The sequence below is a fragment of the Prionailurus bengalensis genome, chromosome B4 (assembly GCF_016509475.1).
Source record: "Prionailurus bengalensis isolate Pbe53 chromosome B4, Fcat_Pben_1.1_paternal_pri, whole genome shotgun sequence".
Lineage (NCBI taxonomy): Eukaryota > Metazoa > Chordata > Mammalia > Carnivora > Felidae > Prionailurus > Prionailurus bengalensis.
Window position 1 is genome coordinate 102691622 of NC_057358.1, and position 19897 is coordinate 102711518.

General features: G+C 41.7%; 1 protein-coding gene across 4 annotated transcripts in view; it reads left to right on the forward strand.

Annotated features, from left to right (window-relative positions):
- Positions 1-16599, forward strand: part of SYT1 (synaptotagmin 1) — a 557388-nt gene extending 540789 nt beyond the window's left edge. For all 4 annotated transcript variants that reach the window (XM_043561579.1, XM_043561578.1, XM_043561580.1 and 1 more), the window contains 2 exons: positions 8938-9071; positions 13514-16599. In XM_043561579.1, the coding sequence (XP_043417514.1) occupies positions 8938-9071; positions 13514-13720 (341 nt within the window). In that variant the 3' untranslated portion in view covers positions 13721-16599. The remainder of the gene's footprint in view (positions 1-8937; positions 9072-13513) is intronic.
- The last annotated feature ends 3298 nt before the right edge of the window (positions 16600-19897 follow it).

The window sequence follows — 19897 nt, forward strand, 5'->3', positions numbered from 1 at the left end:
GCCAGCGTCTCCAACTATCGCGTTGTTTGGGACCCGCTGCGTGGGACCAGGGGCGCCGCCGCACGGACCTGCTGCGCAAGATCACCTGCTGCCAGATCACCGCCTGGAGGTGAAGGCGGAGGATGGAAGAGATGCGCCTGCCGGTGGGAAGGCTGAGAATGAGGAACATGGGGAGCAGGACGCCATCAATAAGGTAGATGGAGAAAAGGCAGAAGACAAGAAGAGGAGGAGGAAGAGGAAGACGATGGTAAGGAAGAGGATGGAGACGAAGATGAGGAGGCGGAGGCGGCTCCAGGCAAACAGGCAACTGAAGATGGGGAGAGATGGGGCGCCTGGGTGGCTCAGTCAATTGAGCGACTGACTTTGGCTCAGGTCATGATCTCAGAGTCCGTGAGTTCGAGCCCCGCGTCGGGCTCTGTGCTGACAGCTCGGAGCCTGGAGCCTGCTTAGGATTCTGTGTCTCCCTCTCTCTCTGACCCTCCCCCGTTCACGCTGTGTCTCTTAAACATTAAAAAAAAAAAAAATTTGAAGATGGGGAGAGAGATGATGTTGACACCAAGAAGCAGAAAGCTGACGAGGATGACCAGACACCATAAAAGGAAAAGCTGAACTTTAAAACAAACAAAAAGTCCGCCATGACCATTCACCCTCCACGCCCAGACTCAGAATCTAAACGTGGTCACCTTCAAAACGAAAGTCCCTCCCACCCACTGGCAGCGCCCCCACAGTGACACGTGCTCCCCCCACACAATCCAAACCACAACCTGAATCTGCAGCAGAAAGGACGGCCAGAATTTCCCAGGCGCTGCTTTTTTCTTAAACATACTTTAAAAAGGAAAATGTGTTTATAATCTTTATTTACATTTTATATTTTTGCTCATATTGTTGGGGTCAGTCGTTTTTAATCTTGGATGAACAAGCTAGCCTTGGGAGCAGTCTCTGTCCTACTTGTGGTGTGACCATGTTCATTACATCTCAAAGGAGAGTAAAAAAAAACAACTTGTAAAACATGCGCGCACGCGCACACACACACACACACACTCTTACTCCAGTAACATTTTTTTTGTGTATGTACTTAGCTGTACTTTATTTTTTTTTTATCAGTGAGTTGTTTATTTTTTTTATTTTTTATTTTTTCTGAAATTTATTGACAAATTGGTTTCCATACAACACCCAGTGCTCATCCCAAAAGGTGCCCTCCTCAATACCCATCACCCACCCTCTCCTCCCTCCCACCCCCCATCAACCCTCAGTTTGTTCTCAGTTTTTAACAGTCTCTTATGCTTTGGCTCTCTCCCATTCTAGCCTCTTTTTTTTTTTTTTCCTTCCCCTCCCCCATGGGTTCCTGTTAAGTTTCTCAGGATCCACATAAGAGTGAGACCATATGGTATCTGTCTTTCTCTGTATGGCTTATTTCACTTAGCATCACACTCTCCAGTTCCATCCACGTTGCTACAAAAGGCCATATTTCATTTTTTCTCATTGCCATGTAATATTCCATTGTGTATATAAACCACAATTTCTTTATCCATTCATCAGTGGATGGACATTTAGGCTCTTTCCATAATTTGGCTATTGTTGAGAGTGCTGCTATGAACATTGGGGTACAAGTGGCCCTATGCATCAGTGCTCCTGTATCCCTTGGATAAATTCCTAGCAGTGCTATTGCTGGGTCATAGGGTAGGTCTATTTTTAATTTTCTGAGGAACCTCCACACTGCTTTCCAGAGCGGCTGCACCAATTTGCATTCCCACCAACAGTGCAAGAGGGTTCCCGTTTCTCCACATCCTCTCCAGCATCTATAGTCTCCTGATTTGTTCATTTTGGCCACTCTGACTGGCGTGAGGTGATACCTGAGTGTGGTTTTGATTTGTATTTCCCTGATAAGGAGCGACGCTGAACATCTTTTCATGTGCCTGTTGGCCATCCGGATGTCTTCTTTAGAAAAGTGTCTATTCATGTTTTCTGCCCATTTCTTCACTGGGTTATTTGTTTTTCGGGTGTGGAGTTTGGTGAGCTCTTTATAGATTTTGGATACTAGCCCTTTGTCTGATATGTCATTTGCGAATATCTTTTCCCATTCCGTTGGTTGCCTTTTAGTTTTGTTGGTTGTTTCCTTTGCTGTGCAGAAGCTTTTTATCTTCATAAGGTCCCAGTAATTCAATTTTGCTTTTAATTCCCTTGCCTTTGGGGATGTGTCGAGTAAGAGATTGCTACGGCTGAGGTCAGAGAGGTCTTTTCCTGCTTTCTCCTCTAAGGTTTTGATGGTTTCCTGTCTCACATTTAGGTCCTTTATCCATTTTGAGTTTATTTTTGTGAATGGTGTGAGAAAGTGGTCTAGTTTCAACCTTCTGCATGTTGCTGTCCAGTTCTCCCAGCACCATTTGTTAAAGAGGCTGTCTTTTTTCCATTGGATGTTCTTTCCTGCTTTGTCAAAGATGAGTTGGCCATACGTTTGTGGGTCTAGTTCTGGGGTTTCTATTCTATTCCATTGGTCTATGTGTCTGTTTTGGTGCCAATACCATGCTGTCTTGATGATGACAGCTTTGTAGTAGAGGCTAAAGTCTGGGATTGTGATGCCTCCTGCTTTGGTCTTCTTCTTCAAAATTCCTTTGGCGATTCGGGGCCTTTTGTGGTTCCATATGAATTTTAGGATTGCTTGTTCTAGTTTCGAGAAGAATGCTGGTGCAATTTTGATTGGGATTGCATTGAATGTGTAGATAGCTTTGGGTAGTATTGACATTTTGACAATATTTATTTTTCCAATCCATGAGCAGGGAATGTCTTTCCATTTCTTTAAATCTTCTTCAATTTCCTTCAGAAGCTTTCTATAGTTTTCAGCATACAGATCCTTTACATCTTTGGTTAGATTTATTCCTAGGTATTTTATGCTTCTTGGTGCAATTGTGAATGGGATCAGTTTCCTTATTTGTCTTTCTGTTGCTTCATTGTTAGTGTATAAGAATGCAACTGATTTCTGTACATTGATTTTGTATCCTGCAACTTTGCTGAATTCCTGTATCAGTTCTAGCAGACTTTTGGTGGAGTCTATCGGATTTTCCATGTATAATATCATGTCATCTGCAAAAAGCGAAAGCTTGACTTCATCTTTGCCAATTTTGATGCCTTTGATTTCCTTTTGTTGTCTGATTGCTGATGCTAGAACTTCCAGCACTATGTTAAACAGCAGCGGTGAGAGTGGGCATCCTTGTCGTGTTCCTGATCTCAGGGAAAAAGCTTTCAGTTTTTCCCCATTGAGGATGATGTTAGCTGTGGGCTTTTCATAAATGGCTTTTATGATCTTTAAGTATGTTCCTTCTATCCCGACTTTCTCAAGGGTTTTTATTAAGAAAGGGTGCTGGATTTTGTCGAAGGCCTTTTCTGCATCGATTGACAGGATCATATGGTTCTTCTCTCTTTTTTTGTTAATGTGATGTATCACGTTGATTGATTTGCGAATGTTGAACCAGCCCTGCATCCCAGGAATGAATCCCACTTGATCCTGGTGAATAATTCTTTTTATATGCCGTTGAATTCGATTTGCTAGTATCTTATTGAGAATTTTTGCATCCATATTCATCAGGGATATTGGCCTGTAGTTCTCTTTTTTTACTGGGTCTCTGTCTGGTTTAGGAATCAAAGTAATACTGGCTTCATAGAATGAGTCTGGAAGTTTTCCTTCCCTTTCTATTTCTTGGAATAGCTTGAGAAGGATAGGTATTATCTCTGCTTTAAACGTCTGGTAGAACTCCCCTGGGAAGCCATCTGGTCCTGGACTCTTATTTGTTGGGAGATTTTTGATAACCGATTCAATTTCTTCGCTGGTTATGGGTCTGTTCAAGCTTTCTATTTCCTCCTGATTGAGTTTTGGAAGAGTGTGGGTGTTCAGGAATTTGTCCATTTCTTCCAGGTTGTCCACTTTGTTGGCATATAATTTTTCATAGTATTCCCTGATAATTGTTTGTATCTCTGAGGGATTGGTTGTAATAATTCCATTTTCATTCATGATTTTATCTATTTGGGTCATCTCCCTTTTCTTTTTGAGAAGCCTGGCTAGAGGTTTGTCAATTTTGTTTATTTTTTCAAAAAACCAACTCTTGGTTTCGTTGATCTGCTCTACAGTTTTTTTAGTTTCTATATTGTTTATTTCTGCTCTGATCTTTATTATTTCTCTTCTTCTGCTGGGCTTAGGCTGCCTTTGCTGTTCTGCTTCTAGTTCCTTTAGGTGTGCTGTTAGATTTTGTATTTGGGATTTTTCTTGTTTCTTGAGATAGGCCTGGATTGCAATGTATTTTCCTCTCAGGACTGCCTTTGCTGCGTCCCAAAGCGTTTGGATTGTTGTATTTTCATTTTCGTTTGTTTCCATATATTTTTTAATTTCTTCTCTAATTGCCTGGTTGACCCACTCATTCGTTAGTAGGGTGTTCTTTAACCTCCATGCTTTTGGAGGTTTTCCAGACTTTTTTCTGTGGTTGATTTCAAGCTTCATGGCATTGTGGTCTGAAAGTAAGCATGGTATAATTTCAATTCTTGTAAACTTATGAAGGGCTGTTTTGTGACCCAGTATATGATCTATCTTGGAGAATGTTCCATGTGCACTCGAGAAGAAAGTATATTCTGTTGCTTTGGGATGCAGAGTTCTAAATATATCTGTCAAGTCCATCTGATCCAATGTCTCATTCAGGGCCCTTGTTTCTTTATTGACCGTGTGTCTAGATGATCTATCCATTTCTGTAAGTGGTGTATTAAAGTCCCCTGCAATTACCACATTCTTATCAATAAGGTTGCTTATGTTTATGAGTAATTGTTTTATATATTTGGGGGCTCCGGTATTCGGTGCATAGACATTGATAATTGTTAGCTCTTCCTGATGGATAGACCCTGTAACTATTATATAATGTCCTTCTTCATCTCTTGTTACAGCCTTTAATTTAAAGTCTAGTTTGTCTGATATAAGTATGGCTACTCCAGCTTTCTTTTGGCTTCCAGTCGCATGATAAATAGTTCTCCATCCCCTCACTCTCAATCTAAAGGTGTCCTCAGGTCTAAAATGAGTCTCTTGTAGACAGCAAATAGATGGGTCTTGTTTTTTTATCCATTCTGATACCCTATGTCTTTTGGTTGGCGCATTTAATCCATTTACATTCAGTGTTATTATAGAAAGATACGGGTTTAGAGTCATTGTGATGTCTGTATGTTTTATGCTTATAGTGATGTCTCTGGGACTTTGTCTCACAGGGTCCCCCTTAAGATCTCTTGTAGGGCTGGTTTAGTGGTGACAAATTCCTTCAGTTTTTGTTTGTTTGGGAAGACCTTTATCTCTCCTTCTATTCTAAATGACAGACTTGCTGGATAAAGGATTCTTGGCTGCATATTTTTTCTGTCTAGCACCCTGAAAATCTCTTGCCAATTCTTTCTGGCCTGCCAAGTTTCAAAAGAGAGATCAGTCACGAGTCTTATAGGTCTCCCTTTATATGTGAGGGCACGTTTACCCCTTGCTGCTTTCAGAATTTTCTCTGTATCCTTGTATTTTGCCAGTTTCACTATGATATGTCGTGCAGAAGATCGATTCAAGTTACGTCTGAAGGGAGTTCTCTGTGCCTCTTGGATTTCAATGCCTTTTTCCTTCCCCAGTTCAGGGAAGTTCTCAGCTATGATTTCTTCAAGTACCCCTTCAGCACCTTTCCCTCTCTCTTCCTCCTCTGGGATACCAATTATGCGTATATTATTTCTTTTTAGTGTATCACTTAGTTCTCTAATTTTCCCCTCATACTCCTGGATTTTTTTATCTCTCTTTTTCTCAGCTTCCTCTTTTTCCATAACTTTATCTTCTAGTTCACCTATTCTCTCCTCTGCCTCTTCAAGCCGAGCTGTGGTGGTCCCTTGATCTCTGTAGCAAGAGATTCTCTGCTGTCCTGTATACTGTTTTCAAGCCCAGCGATTAATTTTATGACTATTATTCTAAATTCACTTTCTGTTATATTATTTAAATCCTTTTTGATCAGCTCATTAGCTGTTGTTATTTCCTGGAGATTCTTCTGAGGGGAGTTCTTCCGCTTGGTCATTTTGGATAGTCCCTGGCGTGGTGAGGACCTGCAGGGCACTTCCCCTGTGCTGTGGTGTATACCTGGAGTTGGTGGGCGGGGCCGCAGTCAGACCTGATGTCTGCCCCCAGCCCACCGCTGGGGCCACAGTCAGACTGGTGTGTGCCTTCTCTTCCCCTCTCCTAGGGGCGGGATTCACTGTGGGGTGGTGTGGCTCGTCTGGGCTACTTGCACACTGCCAGGCTTGTGATGCTGGGGATCTGGCGTATTAGCTGGGGTGGGTAGGCAAGGTGCTCGGGGGCAGGAGGGGCAGGCTTAGATCGCTTCTCCTTAGGTGATCCACTTCAGGAGGGGCCCTGTGGCAGCGGGAGGGAGTCAGATCCGCTGCCGGAGGTTTGGCTCCGCAGAAGCGCAGAGTTGGGTGTTTGCGCGGAGCGAGCAAGTTCCCTGGCAGGAACCGGTTCCCTTTGGGATTTCGGCTGGGGGATGGGCGGGGGAAATGGCCCTGGCGAGCGCCTTTGTTCCCCACCAAACTGAGCTCTGTTGTCAGGGGGCTCAGCAGCTCTCCCTCCCTTTGTCCTCTAGCCTTCCCGCTTTCCGAGCAGAGCTGTTAATTTATGACCTCCCAGACGCTAAGTCGCGCTTGTTGTGGGAACACAGTCCGTCAGGCCCCTCCGCTTTTGCCAGCCAGACTCGGGGGCTCTGCTTGGCCGGCGAGCCGCCCCTCCGCCCCGGCTCCCTCCCGCCAGTCCATGGAGCGCGCACCGCCTCGCCGCCCTTCCTACCCTCTTCCGTGGGCCTCTCGTCTGCGTTTGGCTCCGGCGACTCTGTTCTGCTAATCCTCTGGCGGTTTTCTGGGTTATTTAGGCAGGTGTAGATGGAATCTAAGTGATCAGCAGGACGTGCGGTGAGCCCAGCGTCCTCCTAAGCCGCCATCTTGCTGCAACTCTCCTAAACAGCTGTTTGTATGAGACGGTTAAAGAGGCCAAAGATAAAAGGTGTCTTTTTTTTTTTTTTTGTCTTAAGTTTCTGTAGTTTGGGCCTGTTTGATGTATGTGTAAACTGTTGTCCAATAATAAACCATAATCTTATTGTGCTGAAAAAACTGCAGACCAGAAAAGCTTGTTATCTAAAAATATGTGGGCATTAAACTAGAGAATCTGTAAAGTTTCACTCAAATCTCCACAGATACTGAAAGGCGGGGGCAAAGGGGGTGGGGGGAGGTATTTTAGAAGGCTTATTAGCATGATTGTTTTAGGGGAGTAAAAATGTGGATGATTTTAATTTTTTTCTTCTTTTTATCATTGTGTTCTGAATTTTGTTCTGTAATGAATATGCATTACATATGAACTGGAAAAATGTTTAAGAAAACAGTAGAGAGATTTTACTATCAAACTTGGATGTTGGTTCTTAGTAACCTGAATGTATGTCCTTCATCCATTAGTAGTGAGAACTGCAAATGGGAATCGTCTTATCCCTCCAGTGATTTGCTTATTACTTTACCTTTACCTAATGAGACTTTGGGGAAAATGATAAGGGAATTCTGCTCCTCTTCTCATTACTTCTGTGTGTACTGGCTTATTCTCTACCTGGGGATGATTGGGCACAAGTCCTGAATCAATAGATGGCTCTCTCTCTTTCTCTCCCTCCCTCTCCACCCACACCCTACCCATCACTACACTTAGGCATCATACACACACACACACACACACACACACACACACACACACACACACGGAGGTGGCCTCTTCTCTCCCTTTAACCTTCAAATCTCAGCTTATTTTTTAAAACATTTTTTAATGTTTATTTTTGAGAGAGAGAAAAACAGAACACAAGCGGGGGAGGGGCAGAGAGAGGGAGACACAGAATCCCAAGCAGGATCCAGGCTCTGAGCACCCCTAACATTTAAACTGAGATTTGGGGGTGCCTGGGTGGCTCAGTCGGTTGAGTGTCCAACTTCGGCTCAGGTCATGATCTCTCTCCCGGTTCATGGGTCCGAGCCCCGCGTCGGGCTCTGTGCTGACAGCTCAGAGCTGGAGCCTACTTGGGATTCTGTGTCTCCCTCTCTCTGCCCCTCCCCTGCTTGTGCTCGCTTGCTCTCCCACTCTCAAAAATAAATAAACGTTAAAAAAAATTAAATGTTACCTCCACAGAGAGGCCTTACCTGAGCAATCAAAATATAAGAATTCTGTTGCTACCTTAGACTCACCATACTATCCCTGGTATTCTCAATCATATCTCTATTCTGCTCTTTATTTCCAGAGCACTCTTGTTAACTCTTTCATATGTATTTCACTTCTTTACAAGCCTCCTGTTTCCCCCACAAGTTTGAAGTTCCATCATGAAAACAGCAATGATCCGTTTTGTTCACTCCCATCTCCATAGGGCGTAACTAATATTGAGTAAATGAATAAATGAATGAATGAAATGGCTCCTTTGTCCTTTGTCTGTCAAGAGTTCTATTCCCAAGCAGTAGTAAGCTGCAACCAGTACTTTGCCAGCTCAAAGAGCCAATTGTTAATATTTCAGGGATTTAGTAAGCTAGTTGTTAAACTACTTAGTAGCTTGCAATTAGCCATGCTGAGAGTATTTCTACCACGGACGGTGGCGAATGTTACATGTTAAGACTTTCTTTTTTTCCCAAAGATGCTTTATTGGCATACTACGGCTCTTGTCCCCTAAATCCACCTATTAATATTGAGATATCATGGAAATAAACCTGGAGAATAGATTACTTAAAATCTTTCAATAGAGAATGTTTATTTTTTTTTAAATATCAAATATTTACTATACAATGATTTTCTTGTTGGGAATACTTGAGTTTTTTAATAAGCTAAACTTTAATCTAAAAACGTGTCTCTGATCTCCTGAAGTTTTTGTTTCTGTTTTTCAGATCCTTATGTGAAGATTCACCTGATGCAGAATGGCAAAAGGCTGAAGAAGAAAAAGACAACAATTAAAAAGAACACACTTAACCCCTACTACAATGAGTCATTCAGCTTTGAGGTACCCTTTGAACAAATCCAGGTAATGTCAAACATAATTTTGTCTTCCCATTCAATTTTATTTCTTCAGATCACATAAAGACACAGACCTTCTGAATTATCAGTGCTCATGCCTTCATTAGAATTGCCATTCTTATTCCCATACACATTTGATAATCAAGCTACATCCAGAAGGAAATGATAAAATATACAGCACAGGATGTGCTGATTCATCAGCTAAAAACAGCTGGCATTCTGTTGGGCAGAAATAAAGTAGGAAAAAGAAAATCAACAGAATGACTCTGCTAATTCAAAAAGTGCATCCATAAAGGTTAAAAGGCCAAGAGAAAAATGAGCTTTCACTATTTATTCCCAAGCCATAATATGTAATTGTCCTTATCACAGCTTTATAGCAAAAAAAAAAAAAAAAATAGAGATAAAAGAAATATTTTGGTTGATGCTAAATATGCAGCATCTTTAATCTTTCATTTTTAAAGAGCGATTTACAATAGAAAAAATAACTAAGTCATATTTTGTTTAAATTCAGTTTCCTATTTCTGAGTTGGAATGGATGGACATTTTTGTAAAGATAAAACCTTCACTTGCCAGATAATAATTGTTATGATAAGGAGTATTCTATTAAAGGAACCTGTGGATAACATGTTCAAAACAGGATGCTACAAGTAGCCACAATAGTATATGATCTCATTATTTAGCAATTTTTAAGTATATTTAGGTTTTCTTACCTCATATCCATAGTGAGACCATTGAAATTCAAAGTTCACATCCAATAAATATCAGCTATTTCTTGGGAATCTTTAATGGATATCAGAGAGTCAAATGTCTTAAAGCAACACTATTTTTACATTTTATTGAATAATTGATGTGGGCCTATCTTTTCAGTCATATAAAAACTTGCCCATAACATGAAGGAGAAGTAACGAGTAGGCATCAAAACTACAACATAAAAAAAAAAAAAAAAAAAAAAAAACTACAACATGGAAATGTCTAAAGTTAGTCCAGAATGTAAAAAATCAACAAATATTCTTTAGTTGCATATTTTTCCTTTTTTAAGTTTATTTATTTATTTTGAGAGAGACAGACAGACAGACAGACTGTGAGCACGGGAGGGGCAGAGAGAGAGGGAGAGAGAGAGAATCCCAAGCAAGTTGTGCCCCATCACTGCAAAGCCCTGTGTGGGGTTTGAACTCACCAACTGTGAGATCATGACCTAAGCTGAAACCAAGAGTTGGAGGCTTAACTGACTGAGCCACCCAGGTGCCCTGTATATTTTTACTTTCAATCTAAAATATAATTTAGAATATATATATATATATATATATATATATATATACATATATATATGTAATAAATCACACCTTTATTCCATGAAGAAAACTAATATCATAGCTACATGTATTGTAGTGCCTAATTTAAGCACTTTATGCATAACCTTATTGCATCTTTATAATAACCTTATGAGAGAGGTTATTACCCCAATTTTATATATGAGGAAACCGAGGCTTAGAATTTCCTCATGTGTAAAACAGGAATAATAGAGTCCACATCCAAGTGAGCTTATGCATATAAAAGCACTTGGAAGGGCACCAAGCACATAGGAACATTCAAAATGGTTGCCATCATCATTATTATTCACAATGTTAATTTTGTCTTTTTTTTCATATTAACATTTTATTAGAAAATAGATCTAACAGGGGCACCTGGGTGGCTCAGTGGTTGGGCAACGGACTTCGGCTCAGGTCATGATCTCACAATTTGTGAGTTCGAGCCCTGCATCAGGCTCTGTGCTGACAGCTCGGAGCCTGGAGCCTGCTTCAGATTCTGTGTCTCCCTGTCTCTCTTTGCTTCTCCCCCACTGGCACTCTGTCTGTCTCTCAAAAATGAATAAATGTTAAAAAAATTTTAAAAAAGAAAAGAAAATGGATCTAACAATAAGATTAAAACAATATATAAATCAGTGCCTTCTACTAGAAGTATCTGTGAGGACAGACATGTTTTATCACTGGTGGGGTCCAATACAGTAGTCTCCAGCCTCAAGTGGGTGATGAGCACCTCAGCCACCAGTGTGATAAAGGAACCTTATTCATAATTTAAATAGCCATATGTGGCCAGTCACTACTGTATTGTATAGGGCAGTTATTTAAAAATCACCAGGAATCCCACCATCCTCACATCAGGTCATGGTCTTTCTCTAACTGTTCTCATATGCAAATTGCACATACTTAAATTAATTACTTTCAACAGTTGTTGAAACAGTTACATAACAACAGTTGTAACAGTTGTTACATAAGTAAATGACATTCCAGAGGACACTGATTCCCTGGCCCCAGTCACTTGTTTACCAGCCTGAACCAGTGAAGCTACTGCTTTGAGCCCACTGGCAAATCCCTAAAATATCCAATTTTCTCCAATTTATTTTGCAATATCTGTTCAGTGAACCCTTTTTTGAGTTCTAAGAACTCATTCCTATGGAAACTAACACCTCGTGGAGTTTGGGTTTTTTTATTCTACAAAACAATATAAAGCAGGGTATTGAGATGAAAAATCCTATTGTAAACTTTCTTGGAGCTACAATTCTACACCTTTAACAAAAATAAATGGGTTTTTTCTTCAACTATAAATTGCAGCAGATGCAAATATATTAAAAATGAAGCACATTACAAACAAGACATATGCTGGGTTTCTGGGGCAGCATTTTAGAGGAGATAACATTCTGTCAGGACAGAGAGAACCTGAGCCCATCACTGACAACATTAGGCATGGAAATAATGAGCACATCTTTGACTGCATCCCTCCTCCTCTGCTTCTTGGCAGTTTGCTCTAGTCTTCACATTTTCCTAGAGAAACAATTGAGCATTTTCCATACCAAACTAAGGGTCTAGGTTTCCTTTCTTCCCAGGTTACAAGATTATCTGCTTTCTATTTGTCTCTATCCCTATGAAATATACTGTGAGCAAAATATGCTGATTTTCAAAAGCCCATGTAAATGTTATAGTCCCTCCCCTAAAAATGTATAAATAAACTATCTATGCAGCTGGAAAAATTAATCCAAGGCTTTCATAAGGATGTTTTGTCTTGAGTGCATTCCTAGGTGAAATCGTCAAAGCCCACTCCAGCCATTCACTCCAACCTCCACAAACCCCATTGCCTTGGTGCCTGACCCCACCCCCATTCCCTGCAGTATGATTTCATCCTGACGAATTTGCTTGGGCAAAGTTCTGAGAACTTTTCTGAGAACCAAACTGATTCTGTTCCCAACACCATCCAATGGATAGATGATTCCCTTAATAAGGTAATCAGTCCGAGGCCACACAAAGGAAGATGGAGTTTGTTTCCTTTATTGCCAGTGTGTTGCATTTTACATTCTAAATTCCATTTTCAAAAGCGGCCGTTGTCTCTGATGTGAAGCTGTACATGGGTGCCACCTCTTAGCACATTGGTACAATAATGCAGTGCTCAGACCACAAAGTCCACTAAAGGGCCATAACTCAGCAGGAGCCCCATCCTGCCCTGGCTTCCATCATTACATTTTCTGTTCCTTTTAACTCTGGCCATCAAATGCTATGCATTCTACTTTATTCCAAGCCCTTTATCTCTACACTCAGTTTCTAGAGTCGAGCCATCACATATTTTGACTAAGCAAATCCATTACTTGGGAAGCAGAACTAAAATGTGCTTTGAAAACGTGTGTCTTTCATATCATAATGGCATGGGTTTGCTTTCGTCAATTCAGGCAGTTCAAAAGCGTAAGTTATTAAATAAACTCTCACGATGTAATGGAATCACTGAAGTAAATCTTGTGTGGCCTGCAAGGTTATTTCCATTTGAGATCAGTGCTGGATACACAACAGTCACTCCGTAAATGTTCATTGAGAAAAGGCTTCAATGGAAAAATTATTTTTAGTTGTGACTTTTTAAAGCCTTTCGCTCTATTATCACATTTAATACTCGCAATAATCATGTGACTATTGTACCGAATACCAACGCCAGAACTCTTGCTGATGAGGCGATTGAAACGAATGAACCCAGAGGTGGACACAGTTTACAAAGACAACAATGGCACCAAGGGCACAGCGCAGACTGTGGAGAACAAACCACCCATTCCTTGTATGACCCCAGGCAGGGAGCATGACATCACCTTACCTAAATAACGGCAGTATTAATCGGATCTGTTGTGAGAAGTAAGTGAGTAGTTCATGTAAAAGACTCAGAATTGTGCCAAATACCTAACAAAAATCAGCATTCATTTCAGTATTTTGAAGACACTGAAGAAGGTGACGATGATGATATAGTGATGGCGAGATACGAATCAGACGCAGGTTTTCGTATTCAAGTAATTTTCAGTCTTGTTTGGTGTTTTGAGATCAGTTCTTACTTCCAATTGCTGAGATCTGAAGGAAGCTTTGCAATAGGGCTTTATCTACAGGGCTGGATGATTCATGTGTATTCTGCATCCTCTTTCAGAAAGTGCAAGTGGTGGTAACTGTTTTGGACTATGACAAGATTGGCAAGAACGATGCCATCGGCAAAGTCTTTGTGGGCTACAATAGCACCGGGGCGGAGCTGCGACACTGGTCAGACATGCTGGCTAACCCCAGGCGCCCCATCGCCCAGTGGCACACCCTGCAGGTCGAGGAGGAGGTTGACGCCATGCTGGCGGTCAAGAAGTAAAGGAAAGAAGCCTTTCTGCATCTGCCCACATAGTGCTCTTTAGCCAGTATCTGTAAATACCTCAGTAATATGGGTCCTTTCATTTTTCCAGCCATGCATTCCTGACAATTCAGTGGTACTTCAAATCCTGTTTTAATTTGCACAAATTTAAACGTAGAGAGCCCCTAAGCCCTTCGTCATGCCAACTGCCCTCCAGATCCACTCTTCTTTTAAGCAATATGATGTGTAGATAGAGCATGACTGAAATTATTTATTGTATCACACCGTTGTATATACCAGTATGCTAAAGATTTATTTCTAGTTTGTGTATTTGTATGTTGTAAGCGTTTCCTAATCTGTGTATATCTAGATGTTTTTAATAAGATGTTCTATTTTAAATTATGTAAATCGACTGAGATATAGGAGAGCTGATAATATATTATATGGTAAATATAGTATTGTCTGCATTCCAGCAAAAATATCAACTTGTAAGGCACTCGTACAGTGAAACTGACATCTTAAAGGACAACTTAAACCTGAGCTTTCTATTGAATCATTTGAGTACCAAGATACACTTACACCACATATTTGCTGGGTGAATCCAATTTTGTAGAATTTCTTCACAGGCAAATTAGTATGATCTGAGCAGCGTCCAGACTGACCTCCAGGAAGCATAGCCACAAACCAGAATAGCATCTGTCTGTACATAGCTACAAAGCCGAAATAAGGGCTTCACTCTCACATTCGAGGAAGCAACTGAACAGGAGCCAATGACTTCATATTACTGCATACAGAGTAACAATATGACGGCGTTCCGTGGGTGTGTGTGTGTGTGTGCGTGTGCATGCGTGTGTGCGTGTGCATTTGTCTGGGGATGGGGTGGGTGGGAAGAAGCTGAGGGGAGAAGTCAGCATTTCTGAATTATTGCCTGATGATTTAAAAAGAAAAAAAAAGTAGCTCTCCGTTATCACCTTTATACAAAATGTGCATCCTGTGGTGAATTCTGTTCCAGATTTCATACCTATAATAATTCCAAAAGGTTTGCACATTAGACTTTGTAACAAAATATTTTATTACACAAAACCATATTAGAAGGAATGCAGAATATTTTTAACACAGCAATCTGTGCTTATTACACAAAATTACTTTGTGGTAAACAGACAGTATTGTGATCCCGTCAAAAGATGAAAAAAATAAATAAATAAACAATTAGCCATAGTTCTGAATGCACTTCAATTAAGCCAAAACAGACAGCTAGTGATCTTTTTATATGCTCTTTTTACTTAAATAAGTTTTAATTTGTCCTTTAAAAACAAAAAAGGTGAAATAATACCAAGAACAAGTTCCAGCAAACTGAAGCAACCTCTTATGTATACTAGACGCTTGACTTAGGAGGAGTTTTTAACTGTTTCCAATGTCATTATGTAGTAAATGGCACTATTACGAAGCTACTAGTCATTCCATAAGAGTCTTCAAGGACTGCTCTGTGTAGCACTGTGACTGCCGTGTGTGCTTAGACACGTAGTTTCCTCAGTGGACAGCACTCAGTTTATTCCGTAGTGATGTTGTAACAATACTGCCATTCCCTCCTACTGCACTGCCCAAGGTGTGTGTAGCACAAACAGTTCTCATTACAAAGGACCAATTCAGAACTGAAAAGCTATGCATAGGACAAGAAAGACACACAGAATGGGGTGGAACACACAGCATTTTGTCAAGCACTGTGCAATATTCCATACTTTCCCCCACTACGGTGGACAACCAGTTCGTGGAGAGGCAGCCCGTTAGCTCACGCTGCCAGCCGCTCGCTCCTGTGACCCACTGTAACTCCCAGGCCACAGACAGCAGTGGTGCCTGGAAGTGGAAGCTTGTCTTCGCAAATACCAAAACAAGATGGAGGAAAACCAAGCATGAGCCTCATGTTCAGACGTTAGGATACCATGCCACGTTTTTTAAAACCTACAGAGAATTCAAAAAGGGCTCATGGGAGGCTTCACACGTGGGGCTGGTTGTTTCCTAATAAAACTAGAATTCCCGTCATTCTTTTCTCATCAAAGAAGAGGCAAGCCCTTGGCCGTTCTGCCCAGTCACAGCAAACTCATTAGAACTGGGACAGACACAAAGGACAAAGGAGAATAGCATCTCCCTCTTCTGTGGATGGGCCATACTTTTTTTCAAACGTAGGTAATAGAAGATGCACATGTCATGATGTGAGATTAAATATCAGTTTGAATGGAAGAGTCAAATGGGAATCTGTCCAATTTAAAAGACCAAACCCTGCCAAAGAGAGGGAGTTGATGGACTTCAAAAAATCCCTTCCATACCAGAAACTGACATTTAATTTCACTCTATTCAGCTTTAAGTTGTTCACACTGAAACAACACTTTAAAGCAAGCAGGTTCAGCTGCCGGATATACATTATTTCTTGCATTAAATTACTACTAATGCATTCTCTTGCAACACTGCCAGACATGGGACTGTCACCATAGAATTAGTTGGTACTATGCCATCTTTCACAAGTCAGTGACCGAACCTGCTTTGAGACCAAGATTCATCCTCAGATATGCCACATGTACCTTTCTGACAAAGCTGTGTAAAGTATTAGAAGCTGATGCTCTAGAAAGATCCTAGTTGCCTTTGTGTATATTTACTGCCTGCTTGAGTGTTTCTATGTGTGGGTTTTCTCTGTATCTTGTAGAAATGTTGGGGTGTTTTCTTCTGCCATATGGCTCGTGGCCCGCGAGCCAACTACTTTAGCTGTATTTACCTTCATTTTTGATGAGGTGGTTTAAATTTTGTTTCACTTTGTGTAGTGACCCCACAGTAGTTTTCTGATTGTTGTTAAAAATGACTTAACATATTACATGGATACTCAATAAAAATGTTTTATTTCCTGTTGATGTTGCCGCCTTTCAACTCTTCTCCTTACTTGACTCTGGCCTGTGGACTTTGGGGGCTGCTGGAAGCAGAGGCAGCTGAGAAAAGCCTACAGTGAATGCCTGTCTCGGAGTCATGCCTATGAGTATAGCATGGGTGAAGGGACAACAATGCCCAGATGGCATGGCCATCACGTCCCAGCGTTCCTCATTCTCAACACGTGTTTCTCTCTTCCTGTTTATGATCGATTCATCCGGCACACTTTCAGGCTTTCTGCTTTGCTTAAAATGTGTCCTCTAGGGTTTTCATTCTACAGCTTAAGTCACACAGCCTCTCCAAAATGGGACTGAAAATAAGATTTTTAAAATTCCATTTTCAGAGGACGGCATGACACATGAAATACCCTGCCTACTGCAATTACTAGATAAAACAAGTAAACATCCTTCCTCCAGTACATTGAACATTTATTAGTGCCTACCATATACCATTTTTTTACTGGATGACGGAGATGCAACAAATAATGTAATAAGGTACACCTGGCCCCAGGGAGCCGCTCCACAGTCTCAGAGACCTGTGAACACACTGTCACAGTACACAATGATGTCTGAGTCTCTGAGAACCTTCTCTAGACCAATCATAGTAGACACCATGGGGTGCCACCCTGATCCCCCTTCAGCACTGAGGCACTCAGCCCGCAGCTGCTAGAAGCTTGCCTGATGGCAGCTCATGGAGATTCCCTCTGCCCTCTACTGAGGAAGCTGCCTAACTAAGGTCACGCGTCCTCCCTGGCCACATTCCGTGGGCCCATGCAGGCTCTCTTGGAAGCGATATCTCAGTTTCCAGCCCCGTGGGTTTGTTGAGAAGGGCTATTGCAACTGCTGTGTGCTTCACTTTCTCCCTCACCTCACGCCACCCTCCTCCCTCCTTTACAGATGTTATTCCCAAGAGCACTCCACCATAAAACCCCTTCGGCACAGAATGTGTACACTGAGAATCCCAGCCTAGGACACATTGTTCAGGGGAGGAGAGATCAAGAAAAGTTTGAGAGGGAAGTCCTAAGGGAACTGGTAGGAGTTATCCAAGTCAGAGAGTAGGCAAGACTGTGGCAAAATTTATCTCATTATCAAAGCTGGTTACACCATACTCCCTTCAGCCAGCTTGTGTTAGCCACTGGCAAACAGGGATAGGGACTGAGGCAAAAGAGCCACACAGTCACGGGAAAGACCATTTAATTATATACACTCCAAGGAAGAAGTTGACAGAGTTCTAAATGTAAGTTGAGAAAAGGAAATTTAAGGCCTGCTTAGAATTAGGTGCAAAAACAAAGCAAAACATAAAAAGAAATCAGCGTTATAAATATAATTATTTGGTTGTCAAGAGTGAGCATTTTGCTTCTTCTTACATAGCCCTCAAAATCAGGTACAAAACCATTTAAAGAATATTTCTTTTTTAAATCTTTTAATGTTTATTCATTTTTGAGAGAAAGAGAGAGAGAGGGCGTAGGCGGGGGAGAGGCAGAGAGAGAGAGACGGAGACATAGAATCCGAAGCAGGCTCCAGGCTCTGGACTGTCAGCACAGAGCCCAATGTGGGGCTCAAATCCATGAACCATGAGATCATAACCTGAGCCAAAGCCAGATGTTCAACCAACTGAGTCACTCAGGGGGCACCTGTAAAGAATATTTCTTAAATGAACTACAAAAACAAAACAAACAAACAAAAAAAACCATTACCTCATCCTTTTGTCAATGTTTGTTTTCCCTAAAGATTTTTAGGTTTAAGACACATACACTTAGGGGGCGACTGGGTGACTCGGTTGAGCATCTGACTTCGTCTCAGGTCATGGTCTTGTGGTTCGTGAGTTGGAGCCCTGTGTTGGGCTCTATGCTGACAGCTCAGAGCCTGGAGCCTGCTTCGGATTCTGTGTGTCTCCCTCTCTCTCTCTGCCCCTCCCCCACACACACTCTGTCTCTCTCTCTCTCTCTCTCTCAAAAATAAATGAACATTTAAAAAATTGTTTTTAAAAAGACACATACACTTAGGATATTTATTAGGTGTTTTAGTCAGGACAACTAAACTATTCCAGGTATTTTAAAGAGGGAATTTAAGAAAATGGCCACATAAAAAGGGCTGAGAAGGCAAAGTACAGACAGTGGGTTAACCCAGAGGTTAATAGATGCCACGTGTGATTTGTATGCTAGGACTGCCCTAACGAATACCACAGACCTGGTGGCCAAAGCAACAAAAATTTATTCTCTTACAGTTCTGGAAGTCAGAAGTCCTAGATAAAGGTGTTGGCAGAGTTGATTTCTTCTGACGCCTCTCTTTGGCTTGTTGATGGCCATCTGGTCCCATTGTGTTCATGTGGTCTTCCCTCTACGTGTGTCTGCAATCCAACCACCCCTCTCTACGAGAACATGAATCATACTGAATTAGGGTCCACCCTCATCATCTCATTTTAACTTAATGACCTCTTTCAGAACCCTAGCTCCAAATAAAATCAGATTCTGAGGTATTGGGGGTTAGGACTTCAACATACGAATTCAGAGGGTGGGGCACAATTCAGCCCATAAATACCACCAAAGGCAGGGGAAACAAAATGGAGAAGATAGTGTTACCGTAGAACCAGAACTCTAAAGGTGGGGCTAGAATGCAGGGAAGGTACCATGGGGCCCCTTTTCTCCTGGACCACCAAAGAGTATCAGGTGCTGGTGCTGGGGCCAACGAAGACGCTCCATGCTGGAGGTTCTGGAACTGATCCAGTAGCAGCCTACTGTGGTTAGTGGAAAGCCAACAGAAGCTAGAAGCAGAAACAGGATCTTTTCTCTTCTCCTCCTACCTTCTAGTTCAACCAGTGCTTCTCCCTGGGAAAACCTAAAGAAGGTTTAGGGAATAGTCTGCTGGGTCTTAGAGCACCCCCTCTCCCTCACTAAGTACATAGCAGAGCACAGAGAGGTGGAAATTAGGATGGAAAACAAGGAGGCGAATGACCAATACATTAAAAGTCTTAATCCCTTCATGCTGCTATAACAACAGTACCATAGATGGTGGTTTAAGCAACACATACTTATCTCTCACAGTTCTGAAGGATGGGAAGTCCAAGACCAAAGCACCAGCAGACTCAGCATCTGTTGGGAGGCCATCTTCTTGCTGTGTCTCACCATGGGGTTGCTCTCTGGGGTCTCTTTGATCAGGGCACTAATTCCATTCATGAGGCCTCCACCCTCATGACCTAATACAATCTCAATGGTGGTTAGGATTTCTACATAAGAATTTGAGGGAGGGGAACACACACATTCAGTCCATAACATTAGGAAACCTT